General features: G+C 40.6%; 1 protein-coding gene across 1 annotated transcript in view; it reads left to right on the forward strand.

Annotated features, from left to right (window-relative positions):
- Positions 1–14378, forward strand: part of SLC15A5 (solute carrier family 15 member 5) — a 96788-nt gene extending 82410 nt beyond the window's left edge. Inside the window, 2 exon segments of the mRNA XM_086404076.1 lie at positions 6323–6431; positions 14231–14378. Of these exon segments, the coding sequence (XP_086260202.1) occupies positions 6323–6431; positions 14231–14378 (257 nt within the window).
- Positions 14379–15847: the final 1469 nt, after the last annotated feature.

Here is a 15847-nt window from a genome sequence, read left to right on the forward strand (position 1 = left end):
TCCAGTGGTTAAGAATCTGCCTTGCAATGCAGGGGGCACAGATTTGACCCCTAGTTAGAGAAGTAAGATCCCACAGGCTGCAGGGCAACTAAACCCGCAGGCCACAACTAAGACCGATGCAGTCAAACAAATAAATATTTAAGAAAAAGAGAAATAAAAAGCTCAAAATAAAAAAGAAAATGAGGGTTCTACCGAGTGAAGTTTCCCTTTACCTCTCTGTGCCTTCATCTTTTCATTAATAAAATACAAGAACTAGTTTAGATAAGTCTATGGTCCTTTTATCTCTAAAATGACCATGATAATTTAAGATAAACAGAAACATTTTATTTAGTGCCTATAAAGTCAAATGTTCGAGAATAATTACTGGCATACCTCAGAGACACTGTAGGTTTGTAAAGCAAATATAGCAGTAAAGCAAGTCACGTGAATTTTTTTCCTTTCCCAGTGTATATAAAAGTGCTGTTTACACTATACAGTCTATTAAAACAGTATGTATAAAAGACATTGTATATTAAGATACTATATTGTCTATTAAGATGGTATAGCATAAAACATGTTTACACTGTAAGTCTGCTAAGTGCCCAGTAACATATGTCTAAAAAAAACAATGTACATACCTTAATTTAAAAAGGATTCTGTTTGGGGGAAGTTTCCTGGTAGTCCACTGGTTAGGACTCTGCATTTCCACGGCTGGGGGCCCGTAGTTCCCGTGGTTGGGGAACTAAGATCCCACATACCACATAGTGTGGCCAAAAAAAATCTGTTGGAAAAATGGCACCGGTAGTCTTGCTTGACAAGAGTTGCCACAAACCTTCAGTTTGTAAAAAATGCAAGATCTGTGAAGTGCAATAAAACAAGGTATGTGGTGTATCTGTTTGTATGTTTCATGTTACTAATCCATGAGCTCCTTTGCTTAAGCGATGGAATGCCCATTTCCTGGTACATAAAAATTTCTTAAATGATTTTCAAATGAACAATTAAATCTAGCTGAGTGAGAGATGATTTAGGGGGATGGTGAATAATGCCAAATATTTTGTGAGTGTTCTTCTAGTCAGTAGTCTAACACTCATTACTAACAAGCTGGTTACAATATCAAAATACGTCACCAAGGCTTAACTGTCAGCATTAACAAACAGCACTTTGTCATCCTCCAGACTCTTCATGTGGCTATTTTTTTCTCATGTTGTTAACCTTCCTGTCCACCCCAGCTAAGACCTAGAGAAGTCTCGTTAGTCCCATTCGAGACCTATAGCCTTCACTTTGTCTCCTTTTGCAAGGATGCTCCTGATTTCAATCAGCTACTAGAAATGTCAGATGAAAAATGGCACAAATGTGAATTACGACAATAAAAGTTTATAAGCTACTAAAATAAAGTTATAGTACCTAAGAGCTGAGTCAACTGACAATGTTAAATGGAACATTTTACAACCAGTCCTGGGATAATGATAAAAAAAAAAAAAAGGCACACAGAACATGAAGAAATATCTGACAGGAGATGGGCTCATGATCAGGCTCAGGCTCCATGAGTTTGTATGAGCACCTCTCAAGTGAGGCGCAAGAAAGGATAGCCTAATGCTTACGGGGTTACCCTCTCTGTGTTCAACCCTCAACATCTATTATCTCTTTTTCTTTTCATACCAGCTCAGTGAGAGGGGGTACTGCTATCATTTTAGAGAGGAGAAACCAAGGCTGAAGCCATCCATTTGGGCAAATCCTCAACAATCAAACTATTAAATAATAGACTTCAAAAGTCTCTCTGATTCCAGCAATGCTTTTCTATATTTTTTTCTATCTCTTTCTATAGGCAATGCTAGCTCTAAAGAGGAGAAGGCAATGGCACCCCACTCCAGTACTCTTGCCTGGAAAATCCCATGGACATGGATGGAGGAGCCTGGTAGGCTGCAGTCCATGCGGTCTCTAAGAGTCAGACACGACTGAGCAACTTCACTTTCACGCATTGGAGAAGGAAATGGCAACCCACTCCAGTGTTCTTGCCTGGAGAATCCCAGGGATGGGGGAGCCTGGTGGGCTACCGTCTATGGGGTGCACAGAGTTGGACACAATTGAAGTGACTTAGAAGCAGCTCTAAAGAGCATACATAGACATGTAATCTCATATATAAAGCAAAGTTAAGCTTCACAAAGAATCTCTCTCTCCAACTTGATGCTAGTGCTTGCTCCATGTAATCAATTCAGGTGATGGTTTTCTTGACCATGAAGCACACCATGTAAATTAGCTACACAATCAAAGGCTTCCCTGGGGGCTCAGATGGTAAAGAATCTGCTTGCAATGCAGGAGACCCGGGTTCCATCTCAGAGTTGGGAAGATCCCCTAGAGAAGGAAAGGCAAAACTATGGAACCAGAAGGAGATCAGCATTAGGAAGAAAGACGAACATTAAAAATCATATTTTAGAAAGAATACTCCTATATATAAAATAGAAAAGTAATAAGAACCTACTGTATAGCACAGGGAACTCTACTCAATACTCTATAATGGCCTGTTTGGGAAGAGAATCTAAAAAACGAGTAGATATATGCATATGTATAACCGATTCACTTTCCTGTTCAGCAGAAGCTAAGAAACATTGTAAATCAACTATACCCCGATAAAAATTTTAAAAGAATAAAGGAGTATTATCAGGAGCTTGACTAGGTGGTGTGGTTCTCTTTTATTTTTTAAATAATTCCAGTCACAAAATATCTTGTGTTATTTGCAAATTTCCACTGCCTTTCTCTAACTTTTCAAGTACTACATCCTCCTGTCAGCCCCATGCATATAATACCAGGTGACACTGTTTCTCTTGTGTGCCCACCCCAGCACCCCCAATGAGAGAGATGCATGCACACTAACCCCACACCGGGCGCGTGTGTGCATGCTCAGTCTCTCAGTTGTGTCGAACTCTTTGTGACCTTATGAAGTATAGCCCGCCAGGCACCTCTGTCCATGGGATTCTCCAGGCAAGAATACTGGAGTAGGTTCCCGTGCCCTTCCTCCTCCAGGGGATCTTCCTGACCCAGGGATCCCAGGGATCAAACCCCTGTCTCTTATCTCTCCTGTACTGGCAGGCAGATTCTTTACCATTAGCGCCATCTAGGAAGCCCTGATAGTCTGGTATTTGCTGTAATTGCACAATTTCTTAGACATATTATGTTTTACCTTTAAAGATCTTACAAAATTTATATTCTTCTCCCTCATCTGACTTTGTTATGGAATAAAGATAGTCTTTTCAATTACTTATTATGGAGTAAAATTCATGCTCCAAGAAGAATTAATGTCATGTTAATTCTGAGGCTTTGCCTACTCTGTGCAAACTCCTCTTACTCTAGCCAGAGAAACACGGTGATAAAATGGTATAATCGCATGACATGCAAAGTGCTGATGTGAAATGAAAAGGACAGAAATATGATTGGGATATTAATTCGCGAGAAATAAGGAAATGGGACTGTTTGAATAGGCTTAGCAGGATGGTTTAGTTCTTCCTGAAAATAAGTGTGATGCTATCTCAACTTACCTTGACCTCTACCCTGACTCCCCCATTCAGGTACAATCAAATGTTTAGTTTCTAAACACATACACACACACACACACACACACACACACACACACACCCGCATTAAAAGGGTTACAAAATACCCAATAGACAGACACAGACATTCAGTGAAACTTCTCCTAAATATCAGATAAAGGCAGCATGCCAATGTAGCAATAAAACCATAAATTTCTATTGTAATGGAACACAAATTAATAAAATGGGGAAGTAGAACTTACAAAATAGCTTTAAACTCAATACCAGATTTCATTATAGGTCCTAGACTATAATGGACACAAGATAATTTTCATGGTTGATCCATAATAATAGTCATTGGGAAGTTAAATGACAGAAGAGCAGCAGCTTTAAGTGGGAAATGGCACAATTCTTCACAGCTGTCATGCTTGTGCACTTGCTGACTATCAACCTTGAACAAAGCATTTAATTCAAACCCCATTTAAAAGTATACACTGTCAAGAGAGAGGCCAAAAACCATATACTAGTTAAGGAAGCAACCTGTAACCTATGTGCCAGAGATGACACTGAACATCAAGTCAGTTGGAACGTAGACGGATTGCTCACCACCCAGTGTAGGAGCTGATTATTCAGAGATGATCTCTTCCTGGTCTCATACTGCATAATATTTTGCGAGGTGGCCACCTGATGGGAAGAACTGACTCATTGGAAAAGACCCTGATCCTGGGAAAGATTGAAGGCAGGAGGAGAAGGGAACAACAGAGGATGAGATGGTTGAATGGCATCACTGACTGGATGGACATAAGTTTGAGCAAGCTCTGGGAGTTGGTGATGGACAGGGAAGTCTGGCATGCTGCTGCCCATGGAGTCGCAAATAGTCGAACGTGACTGAGTGACTGAACTGAACTGACTATTTTGCCCATTCAGAACTGCAATTGAATTTAAACTCTCTCTCTGAAGATAGATTTTGCCTTTTAAGTAATCTTTTAAACTTCCATAATACTATATATCTATGATATATTATTACTACTAAGATCCTACTGCTGTTTTTAAAAGTAGTGCATAAAAATAAGTGGTACCTGTATAATGTGTACAATAGAATACATCATATTTCATAGAACATATTCAATATTAAATTTAAACACCCACCGAAGAAAAATTGAGTGTGTGTGTAAGTCATAGTGATAATATGGATATAGATATATAGATTTAGGTATGAAAAGAGAGTTCTAGCAAAGATCCAAAGCAAAAGTCACAACTTACTGCTGCTGCTGCTAAGTCGCTTCAGTCGTGTCCAACTCTGTGCGACCCCTGAGAGGGCAGCCCACCAGGCTCCCCCGTCCCTGGGATTCTCCAGGCAAGAACACTGGAGTGGGTTGCCATTTCCTTCTCCAATGCATGAAAGTGAAAAGTGAAAGTGAAGTCACTCAGTCGTGTCTGACTCTTAGCGACCCCATGGACTGCAGCCTACCAGGCTCCTCCGTCCATGGGATTTTCCAGGCAAGAGTACTGGAGTGGGATGCCATAGCATAGTAAAAGCAATGACCTTGAACTCTAATTAATTTCCTATATACTCAGTTTGGGGCTTCCCAGATGATGCTAGTGGTAAAGAACCTGCCTGCCAGTGCAGGAGATATAAGAGATGCGGGTTCGTTCCCTGCATCGGGAAGATCCCCTGGAGGAGGAAATGGCAACCCACTCCAGTATTCTTGCCTGCAGAATTCCATGGACAAAGGAACCTGGAGGACTACAGTCTGACTCTGCAATCCCATGGACTGTAGTCCGCCAGGCTCCTCTGTCCATGGGGTTACAGAGTCAAACATGACTGAAGCAACTTAGCACAGCACAGCACATACTCAGTGTGACATCAGAAGGAGGTGAAGATTTCTTACTTAAGGGTATTAAATTGAGGAATTCTCATTTAAAAGAAAATCTTCACATGAACCACAGACTGCAATATGACCAAAAGGGTCTGTGGTATTAAAGTAACACTGGATTTATCCTATCTCAGTTATCAAAATAAAGTAACATCTGGCATCTACATGTATTATCTCACTAACCTTACAATTGGGCTTCCCTGGTAGCTTAGCTGGTAAAGAATCCTCCTGCAATGCAGGAGATCCCAGTTCAATCCCTGGGTCGAGAAGATCCCCTGGAGAAGGGATAGTCTACCCACTCCAGTATTCTTGGGCTTCCCTGCTGGCTCAGACAGTAAAGAATCCACCTACAATTCAGGAGACCTGGGTTCGATCCCTGGGTTGGGAAGATCCCCAGAAGAAGGGAATGGCTACCCACTCCAGTATTCTTGGCTGAAGAAGTCCGTGGACAGAGGAGCTTGGCAGGCTACAGTCCATGGGATCACAGAGTAAGACACAAGTGAGTAACTTTCACATTCACAACCTTACAATTAGCACATGCAATGGGCTATCTGGTGATGACAAATATTTTTCATACATTCAATATATTTTACCAAACAATCCCTGTGGGGGTGCCAAGCACTGCTCTATATATTAAACATATAAGAATAAATTAAAAATGTGATTCTTGCAAATTAGAAGCATAATCAGGTTCTTCTGATACCTATATTGTGCTATAGAAATCAAGTTTTTTGACCTTCAAAACATTTGGCATGCTTTGCTTATTATTTTACTGTTAATTACAGAATTAAATGAATTTTGACTCTGAGTTTCAGATGTGCTTTTTTGCTCTGTAGATATTATTCAAGCGAATAAAACTCTATGAATTGTGGAATGATAAAATATTCACAGAAACTTACAACTCTGCAGTTGAATAACAATTACATTTGTTCCAAACAGGCAATTGGTTTCCAAACACATTAAACAAAGGCAATTTAGAAAACTTCTTCTTCTTCTTGGCATCATTAACATTGTTGAACGTCCTGGGATTCTGGAGTGTTTCACAAAGGTAAGTAAGTGTGTGGTAAGATGAACAATTTCTGAGTCCATGAAATATTGATCTGGGAGCCATCACTGAGCCAATGGGAATCTTGTATTCCATGACTGGACAAATTAGCATATTAGAGAAATTTAACAGATATTCAGAGCAAGAAATTTCCATTTAGACTTCACTTTTTCCATCAGTCCTTATAATAAAAAGTTCTTTGCTCAACTCTAAAACAAGATATTTTTCCTCCAACATACAGTGCCATTTTAGAATTAGAAATAACCATATCGATAATAAGAATGAATGAGTCATTATCATTAAAAGCAAATATCATTAAACAAATAGCTAGAAATCTAATGAGGCTTAAGATTTGGATTCCATTCAGGCCTTTAAATCAGCAGTGACCATTTCAAGGTCAATAACAAACTGTGCAAAATCATTTAGCCAGTCACCTGAGACCATTCAAGTGGCTTAATATGTATCATCTACCATCCATGCATTGCCAGCCTGTCTCTCTCTCTCAGTGATATCTTCTTGGATGGCTGTGTGCTTTTGAGCAAAGTGCCTCACCTCTCTGAGCCTCTGTCTTCACACATGTAAAATAAGGACAATAATTCCAACCTTTTGTGGGCTTTTTGGGGAGATGAATTTTGATAAAAGACCAAGCACAATGTCTGCCATGTTGCAGGAACTAAATATGTCTATTTTCCTCACTTCTTTCCATTCATTTATCTATTTAGTCATTTAGTCTCTCATCTAGTGCCAGTTATTCCTTGCCTGAATCATTCTTCTATTCCTCTAATAAATCTCTTTTGGAACATCAGTCATGGGATGTGGTAAATCAGAAGGACATGAAGTCAGTATCAGTCAATGTTCCATGCCACCTATGCCCTCACTATCATGGGGCCTATGGTCCAGCGTAAGAGAAGCACTGAGACCTCATGCGAGACAGAATTAATGACAAAAAAAAAAAAAAAAAAATTAAAAGTCTTAAGGGCTTCCTGAATTTTAAAATTTCTTACCTTCCGAAGTATATGTTATCAAAGTGACCCTCTGTACTGTAAAATCTCCTTAAAAATGCCCGCCTGGTTCTTAGATTGACTACCTCATTAGAAAGTCAGATTCTTGCAGAAGGATTCAACAGCAATGTGCCCGTCTTTGCAGCAAAACAGAGTCGGCAATAAAAACTGAAACTGAAGGCAAGGCTTCTTTCCCCTCTGGCCACTGCCTCCAAATACATGAGTGCCACCCATCAGCTAATTCTCACAAACCTGTGTTGTGTCTCAATTTCACGTACTCTCCCACTGTAAGATTTGACCTGTGTTTCAAAAAGTAGTTTGGGTCATTTGTCGAGATGCGCGCGGACCTCAAGTTTGTCATACAGAGTGGAGTAAGTCAGAAAGAGAAACAAAATCGTATCTTAACACATAAATGTGGAATCTAGAAAAACGGTAGAGATGAACCTATTTGCAGGGCAAGAATAGAGACAGACAGAGAATGGACACGCAGACACACGGTGAGGAAGGCAAGGGCAGGCTGAATCAAGAGAATGGAATTTACATATATATACCACCATGTGTAGAATAGATAGCTAGTGGGAACCTGTTGTATAGCACAGGGAGGTCAGCGCGGTGCTCTGTGATGACCTTGAGGGGTGGCACGGGTTGGGGTGGGAGGGGATATATATATATACATATAGCTGATTCACTTTTTTGTACTGCAGAAACTAACACAACATTGTAAAGCAACTATATCTTAATTTAAAATATATATGTCAATAAAGTTGAAAAAAAAAAAACAATCTTTAGATTCAGCCCAGTTGAATCCAGTCCTACAGCTTAGCTGCACAAACCTTGGCAAGTTGCTTAACCTTGCCAAGCCTCAGTTTCTTCTTCGTCAAAAGGAAACCATAAGAATGGTAACTGTGCCATAAGGCTATTGTGAGGATAAGTAAATACTCAAAAATGTTAGCAATAATAATAATAATGGCCTCATGTGTTGCTTTATGCTCTCTTCTTCCTCCTGTTTATTTTTCACCTAGACTCATACTGAGATATGGCCAAGATGACCATGACTGTGGGCTAAATTCAGGTAGCACTAGCATGAGAACCAAAACTCTATTAGCTCTGGGACTGACTCACATTTATTCATTCATCCATTCATTCAACCAATGTGTTAAGCATTGTTCCAAGCACTTAAAAAATAAAATTGAAGAAAGCAAAGTACTGGTCTACGTGGAGCTAGCATCTAGCACTCAAAATATTTAAGTGTGATTATTCTTCTGTGATTGTTGAGCAAGTGAGTTACTATAAAGTGAGAGATGCTAGAGCAGGGTTCAGAGAAGGAGGCAGGAAAAAAAATATACAAAGCACCAGAGATCGGAGGAACCAGAGATGAAAAGGACTAAGAGATAATGTAGGCAGGGCTTGTGCATGTGTGCTAAGTCACTTCAGTCATGTCCGACTCTTTGCAACACTATGGACTATAGCCTGCCAGACTCCTCTGTCCATGGGATTCTCCAGGCAAGAATACTAGAGTGAGTTGCCATACCCTCCTCCAGGGATCTTCCCAACCCCAGGCATGTCTCCTGCGGCTCCTGCATTGCAGGTAGAGTCTTTACCACTGAGTCATCGAGGAAACCCCAATGTAGGGCTTATTTAGAAAGAAATCGGATTCTTACCAAATCTTCTCCATCTCCTGTATGCTTTATTTTATCTTGCATCCTTTATGAGGGAAGGAAACAAAGAGAGGATGAAACAAACCAGGATGAGAAGAAATTAATTTTCCATATGTTGAGCATTTCTGTCTTAAGCAGCATGTTTGTCCACCTCTCTGATCTTATCACTCTATACATGAGAACTGTGGTGTTGGAGAAGACTCTTGAGAGTCCCTTGGACTGCAAGGAGATCAAACCAGTCCATCCTAAAGGAAATCGGTCCTGAATATTCATTGGAAGGACTGATGCTGAAGCTGAAACTCCAATACCTTGGCCACCTGATGTGAAGAACTGACTCATTGGAAAAGATCCTGATGCTGGGGAAGATTAAAGGCAGGAGGAGAAGGGGACAAGAGAGGATGAGATGATTGGATGGCATCACCAACTCAATGGACCTAAGTTTGAGCAAGCTCCGGGAGTTGGTGATGGACAGGGAAGCCTGGCGTGCTGCAGTTCATGGGGTCACAAAGAGTGACTGAGTGTCAGTCCATGGACATGACTCAGTGACTGAACTGAACTGAATACATGAGAACACTGAAGTGAAAACCTAATTGAGTAAATTGTGCTGCTGCTTCTTTTTTTTTATTTTATTTTTTTAAATTTTATTTTATTTTTAAACTTTACAATATTGTATTAGTTTTGCCAAATATTGAAATGAATCCGCCACAGGTATACCTGTGTTCCCCATCCTGAACCCTCCTCCCTCCTCCCTCCCCATACCCTCCCTCTGGGTCGTCCCAATTGTGCTGCTTCTAAGTGCCATGGAGGAGCCCTCTTCCTGCTCTGATGACCCCTTAACTCTATGGGGATGGCGACTGTCCCTTCAGCTCAAGTAACTGTACTCAGCACCACCTGTTGATCAGCCTCCACAAGAAAACAATGCTTGTCCCATTTCAGAAGAAAGGAGAGTCTGAGAAATTTGCCCATAGAGATTAAATAGCTAGAACCAACTACATTAGTTCAAAGGAACACATTGCCTTGGGTATCTATTCCCAGTTGGGATTGGAGAGGCCAAACCAAAAGCATTAAGTGAGAAACGGTATGGAATATAAGTGATTAGATCAGTGTCTGCAATGAGAAGTGCAGGATTCCAGCTTATTTCTATACTGATTGCTTCTGTCTAACACTGGCAAAAAATAAGGGGCTTCCCTGGTGGCTTGGTGGTAAAGAACCCACCTGCCAAAAAGGAGACAAGGGTTCGATCCCTGGGTCAGAAAGACCCCCTGGAGTAGGAAATGGCAACCTACTCTAGTATTCTTGCCTGGACAGTCCTATGGACAGAGGAGCCTGGTGGGCTACAGTTCACGGGGTCGCAAAAGGATCAGACATGACTTAGCAACTAAACAACAACAAACAATAAGGATGGAAACAGGAGAAAACACAGATGTCCCAGGGATGGTATTATTGAAGCATTATTTATGAGAGAGATGATGTTTTATCTCAATACACTTCCAAACACAATCTAGCTCTTAACAAACCCAAAGGTATATCTGGTCAGAGCCAGATATTGGTGATAAATCTATCAATGTCAGTCCCAAGTATCAAGGAGGGTCCCAAGCTATTCTTGTCCCAAAGATCCTGAGGCCAGTGGATTAAAGATGAAACAGCACCCTCACTAACATACAAGTGGAATTAGGTCTGTGTTAGCATACAAGGGCACCCCACCATCAAGTTTATATTACTGTGCTACAATCCTGGTGTAAGTCCTAGAACCAAACTAATCTTGTTGAGGTCTGTGGAAAATCACTTAACTGGGTATGCTGCTGTTTAGTTGCTAAGTCATGTCCAACTCTTGCAATTCCATGGACTATAGCCCACCAGGCTCCTCAGTTTGTGGGATTTCCCAGGCAAGAATACTGGAGTGGGTTGCTATTTCCCTCTACAGAGGATCTTCCCAACCCAAGGAGATCAAACCCGTATCTTCTGCATTGGCAGGGGAATTCTTTATCTCTGAGATAGCAGGGAAGCCCTAGCTAAGTATACTTAGGAATATTCCAGAGTGCCAGACCAGGTGTACCTTCCATGTCTAAGAAGAAACAAAAGCAAACAGTTTCCTGCCTCTGTCTGTATTAGAGTCCTCTTCAATCACATCTATTTCTGCTTTATTGACTATGCCAAAGCCTTTGACTGTGTGGATCACAATAAACTGTGGAAAATTCTTCAAGAGATGGGAATACCAGACCACCTGATCTGCCTCTTGAGAAATTTGTATGCAGGTTAGGAAGCAACAGTTAGAACTGGACATGGAACAACAGACTGGTTCCAAATAGGAAAAGGAGTTTGTCAAGGCTGTATATTGTCACCCTGTTTATTTAACCTATATGCAGAGTACATCATGAAAAACGCTGGACTGGAAGAAACACAAGCTGGAATCAAGATTGCCAGGAGAAATCTCAATAACCTCAGATATGCAGATGACACCACCCTTATGGCAGAAAGTGAAGAGGAACTCAAAAGCCTCTTGATGAAAGTGAAAGTGGAGAGTGAAAAAATTGGCTTAAAGCTCAACATTCAGAAAATGAAGACCATGGCATCCGGTCCCACCACTTCATGGGAAATAGATGGGGAAACAGTGGAAACAGTGTCAGACTTTATTTTTCTGGGCTCCAAAATCATTACAGATGGTGACTGCAGCCATGAAATTAAAAGACGCTTACTCCTTGGAAGGGAAGTTATGACCAACCTAGACAGCATATTCAAAAGCAGAGACATTACTTTGCCAACAAAGGTTCATCTAGTCAAGGCTATGGTTTTTCCTGTGGTCATGTATGGGTGTGAGAGTTGGACTGTGAAGGAGGCTGAGCGCCAAAGAATTGATGCTTTTGAACTGTGGTGTTGGAGAAGACTCTTGAGAGTCCCTTGGACTGCAAGGAGATCCAACCAGTCCATTCTGAAGGAGACCAGCTCTGGGATTTCTTTGGAAGGAATGATGCTAAAGCTGAAACTCCAGTCCTTTGGCCACCTCATGCGAAGAGTTGACTCATTAGAAAAGACTCTGATTCTGGTAGGGATTGGGGGCAGGAGGAGAAGGGGATGATAGAGGATGAGATGGCTGGATGGCATCACTGACTCGATGGACGTGAGTCTGAGTGAACTCCAGGAGTTGGTGATGGACAGGGAGGCCTGGGGTGCTGCGATTCATGGGGTCGCAAAGAGTCGGACACGACTGAGCGACTGATCTGATCTGATCAATCACATCTGAAATAGTGACAAACACCTGAGGCTCTCCAGGTTGGGGCTGAAGGAAGTAGGTGGATGAAATGTTTTCCCTTGCTGGAAAGTATTATAGGAATATCGCTATAGATCTTAATATAAATATGCATCCTACATCAGATGCTAAGATATTAATAAAGGATATTATAGATGTTTATTGGGCTTCCCAGATGGCACTAGTGGTAAAGAACTCCCCTGCCAATGCAGGAGACATAAAAGACACGGGTTCAGTCCCTGGGTTGAGAAGATCCCCTGGAGGAAAGCATGGTAACCCACTCCAGTATTCTTGCCTGGAGAATCCCATGGACAGAGGAGCCTGGCGGGCTACAGTCCATAGGGTCGCAGAGTTGGACATGACTGAACTGACTTAGAGTGCACGAACACATGTTTATAGCGGGGGAAAATAGAAGGGTAATTATTATTACAACTTGACACCATCATCCCTCTAATATTGTAAAACACATAAAGTTAATATCATTGTGCTTAATTTGTTAATGATACCAGTAATCTTTTGTACATAACCTGTAACAATTAGCGAAAGAGACCTAAATCAGAGACAAAGGACTAGTTATTCAAAGCATATCCTTTTCTTATAGGTATTTTTAGCAATGTTGACAAGGGAAAGAAGGCAAAGCTAGCATCAGAAACCTTCACAAATTAAAAAAAAGCCTAACCTCGGAGACTTATGTGTCTTTGATAAAACTGAACTTATGGTTCTTATTCATTTGTTCATTCAACCAATATTTATTGGACATCTGATACGTACCCTGGAAGAGGAAATGGCAGCCCACTCCAATATTCTTGCCTGGGAAATCCCATAGACAGGAGCCTGGCTGGCTACGGTCCATGGGTTCCTAAAAGGATCGAGCATGACTTAGCGACTAAACAACAACATGTACCAGGCACTGGTCAAAGCAGTAGCATACAGCAGTGAATAAAACAGCCTGAAATTCCTCTCCTCCTAGAGCCTCTTCGAAATGTTGAAGAAACAATTGGTCTTCAGAGGCAGCATGCTATCGAGGAAAACAGTCAGGACTCAGAGAGTTCTGGTTTCAAACCTAAGCTCTGTCAACTCTTACTCCTGTGAACCTAAGCAAGTTATGTAACCTCTTAAAACATCAGTCTTTTTTGCCTATGAAATGGGAATGGTTCCATCCTTCCCAGGTTGTAGTGAGAATTTGGTAAGTTAGGGTGAGTACCGGGCCCTGGCTTACTGTCTGGCATTTAGAAGATGGGGAATCCAGATTTTGCATAAGTCAGGGATAAGGGGACACAGTTTAGAAACACATTTGTAGATTTCTTCTTCAATAGTGGTGTTTTCCACACAGTCTCAGCGCTAAATTTAAAAACCCCTAGTGCATCTGACCACTCTAATGTGGCATTAGTGGTAAAGAACCCACCTGCCAATGCAGGAGACATAAGAGACATGAGTTCGATCCTTGGGTCAGGAAGATCCCCTGGAGAAGGAAATGGCAACCCACTCCAGGATTCTTGCCTGAGAAATCTCATGGACAGAGGAGCCTAGTGGACTACAGACCGTAAGGTTGCAGAGAGTCGGACACGACTGAAGTAAATCTTTCCAATCCTGCCGCCATTAAATCTACAAAGTTGATAATTCCAGACTTCCACGTTTCTCACCATCAGACTCATGGCAGACTGTAAAACAGCACCACCTAAAGGTCCTTGTGAGACACCGTCACATGTCCTAAAACTCCCTGTGTCGTTTTATCCAGACTCTTCTGGGGAGCAGGGCTCTTAAATAATCATCACCGTTGTGCCAGTATCTATGGGACTGTAATAAAAGGGAGACAAGCAGGGGGAGAAAGCAAATGATTTATCAAGTCATCTACATCTGGCCTTAAAAAAAAACCTTTCTTTCTTTCTTTTTTAGGTATTGTAATCTAAATCATTTTAATGCCCAGAACGCCAGTGGAAGTAATCTCAAAGAAACCCTTCCCCTCCAGGAAAAGTCTTTGAAATTTTACGGCAGTACACTGGAATTTTCTTCAAGTATTGATCTTTAGGAAACAGCCCTGTGAAACTATTCGACTCAACCCATCATATGAGCGGAGTATTCACTGTCTTCTTCAGCTGGACGCTATGCCTTTTAGTTTAAGAGCTAATATGTATTGGTATGAGAGTGGCCTTATGGACGCTATCTGTGTACTTTAATGGTTCAGCCGTTTAAAGCAATGTATATGACACTTCTTAGTTGTCATAGTTTTAAGTCCTTAGAATTGAAATAATAGTATGTCAATATTCTTCCCTTCAGTACATTTATTGAGCCCTTATTACATGCCAGGCATAATAATCAGACACAGTTTATGTCAGAGTAAATAACAAATCTAAATACAAATAACCTATATATTATACATAAATAATAAGCCTATATAGTTTTACTGTACTTCATCTTGCTCTTACACTATCAAGTTATGAGTGAAGGAAACTTTCTCTGAATTAAACAGCAGCATTACTGGGTCCAGTGATTAAGACTTTGCCTTCCATTGCAGGGGGTGCAGCTTTGATCCCTGGTTGAGGAGCTAAGTAAGATCCCAGCCACAGCCAAAAAGCCAAAACACAAGCAATATTGTAACAAATTTAATAAAGACTTTTAAAAAATGGTCCACATTAAAAAAAAAATCTTAAAAAAATTTTTTTAAAAAACAGCATTACTAAAATAGAGATCCTTCACCCAAAAGTGAATATTCACATACTGAAGAAATTGTAAAATAAATATAAGTGGTGGAATTATTTAGATTAAAGAAAAGAAGAAAATTAAGGAGGTTAAATGAGTGTTGGGGGAAGGGCAAGTGATCAAATCAAAGATACTTAAAGAGATTCCCTAACCTGGTCTCCACTGGTACTAGTTCAGATGCATTCAGAAAACTGTTTTCCAAAAGAGATTTTACCATTATAAGCAAATAAATGTGAAAAAATTCATTAAAAAAATACAACTAGGGTCCCAAATCTTTGTAGCAGTGTTTATCAACATTTTGTGAGGACCCCCAGTTTTAGGCAGATCTTTCTGGTCCCAACCACAGACTGCTTTAAGGCAAAACTTTTCCCAGGAATTGGCAGTTCTGACAAATCCACCCAAATCATTCTTATGCTCTCTAAAATCTGAGCACCACTCTTTTCTGGGACAGTTCATGCTGGATAGGAGAGGTGGGTTTTATCAGTTGATTGGAAATGATTCTTCAATTAAAGCACCTCCCTTGTGTATATCTAAAACATTTTAGATCTGCAGAATAAAAGATTTATACATCTTGATGAGGTGTGATATGCATTTTTAATTGCAAAAGAGCAGCTGTAAAGCACCAGGTGTTTCTCTTACTCAAACTATTTTTCATTTGTTTGTTCTGAGGACAGTGAAAAGACAAACCCTTACAGACAAAAATTCTTGCCCTGTAACTTTTTCGAATCCTTTTTTTTTTTTTTGGCATTTGTTCTCTGATGAAACAGTGAGGCCGATCCCTGATCTGCCTTAGAATCTTTCTTTGTTGTAAAA

The sequence above is a fragment of the Bos grunniens genome, chromosome 5, assembly GCF_055505025.1.
Source record: "Bos grunniens cultivar Pamir isolate PY7600 chromosome 5, Bosgru_T2T1.0, whole genome shotgun sequence".
Lineage (NCBI taxonomy): Eukaryota > Metazoa > Chordata > Mammalia > Artiodactyla > Bovidae > Bos > Bos grunniens.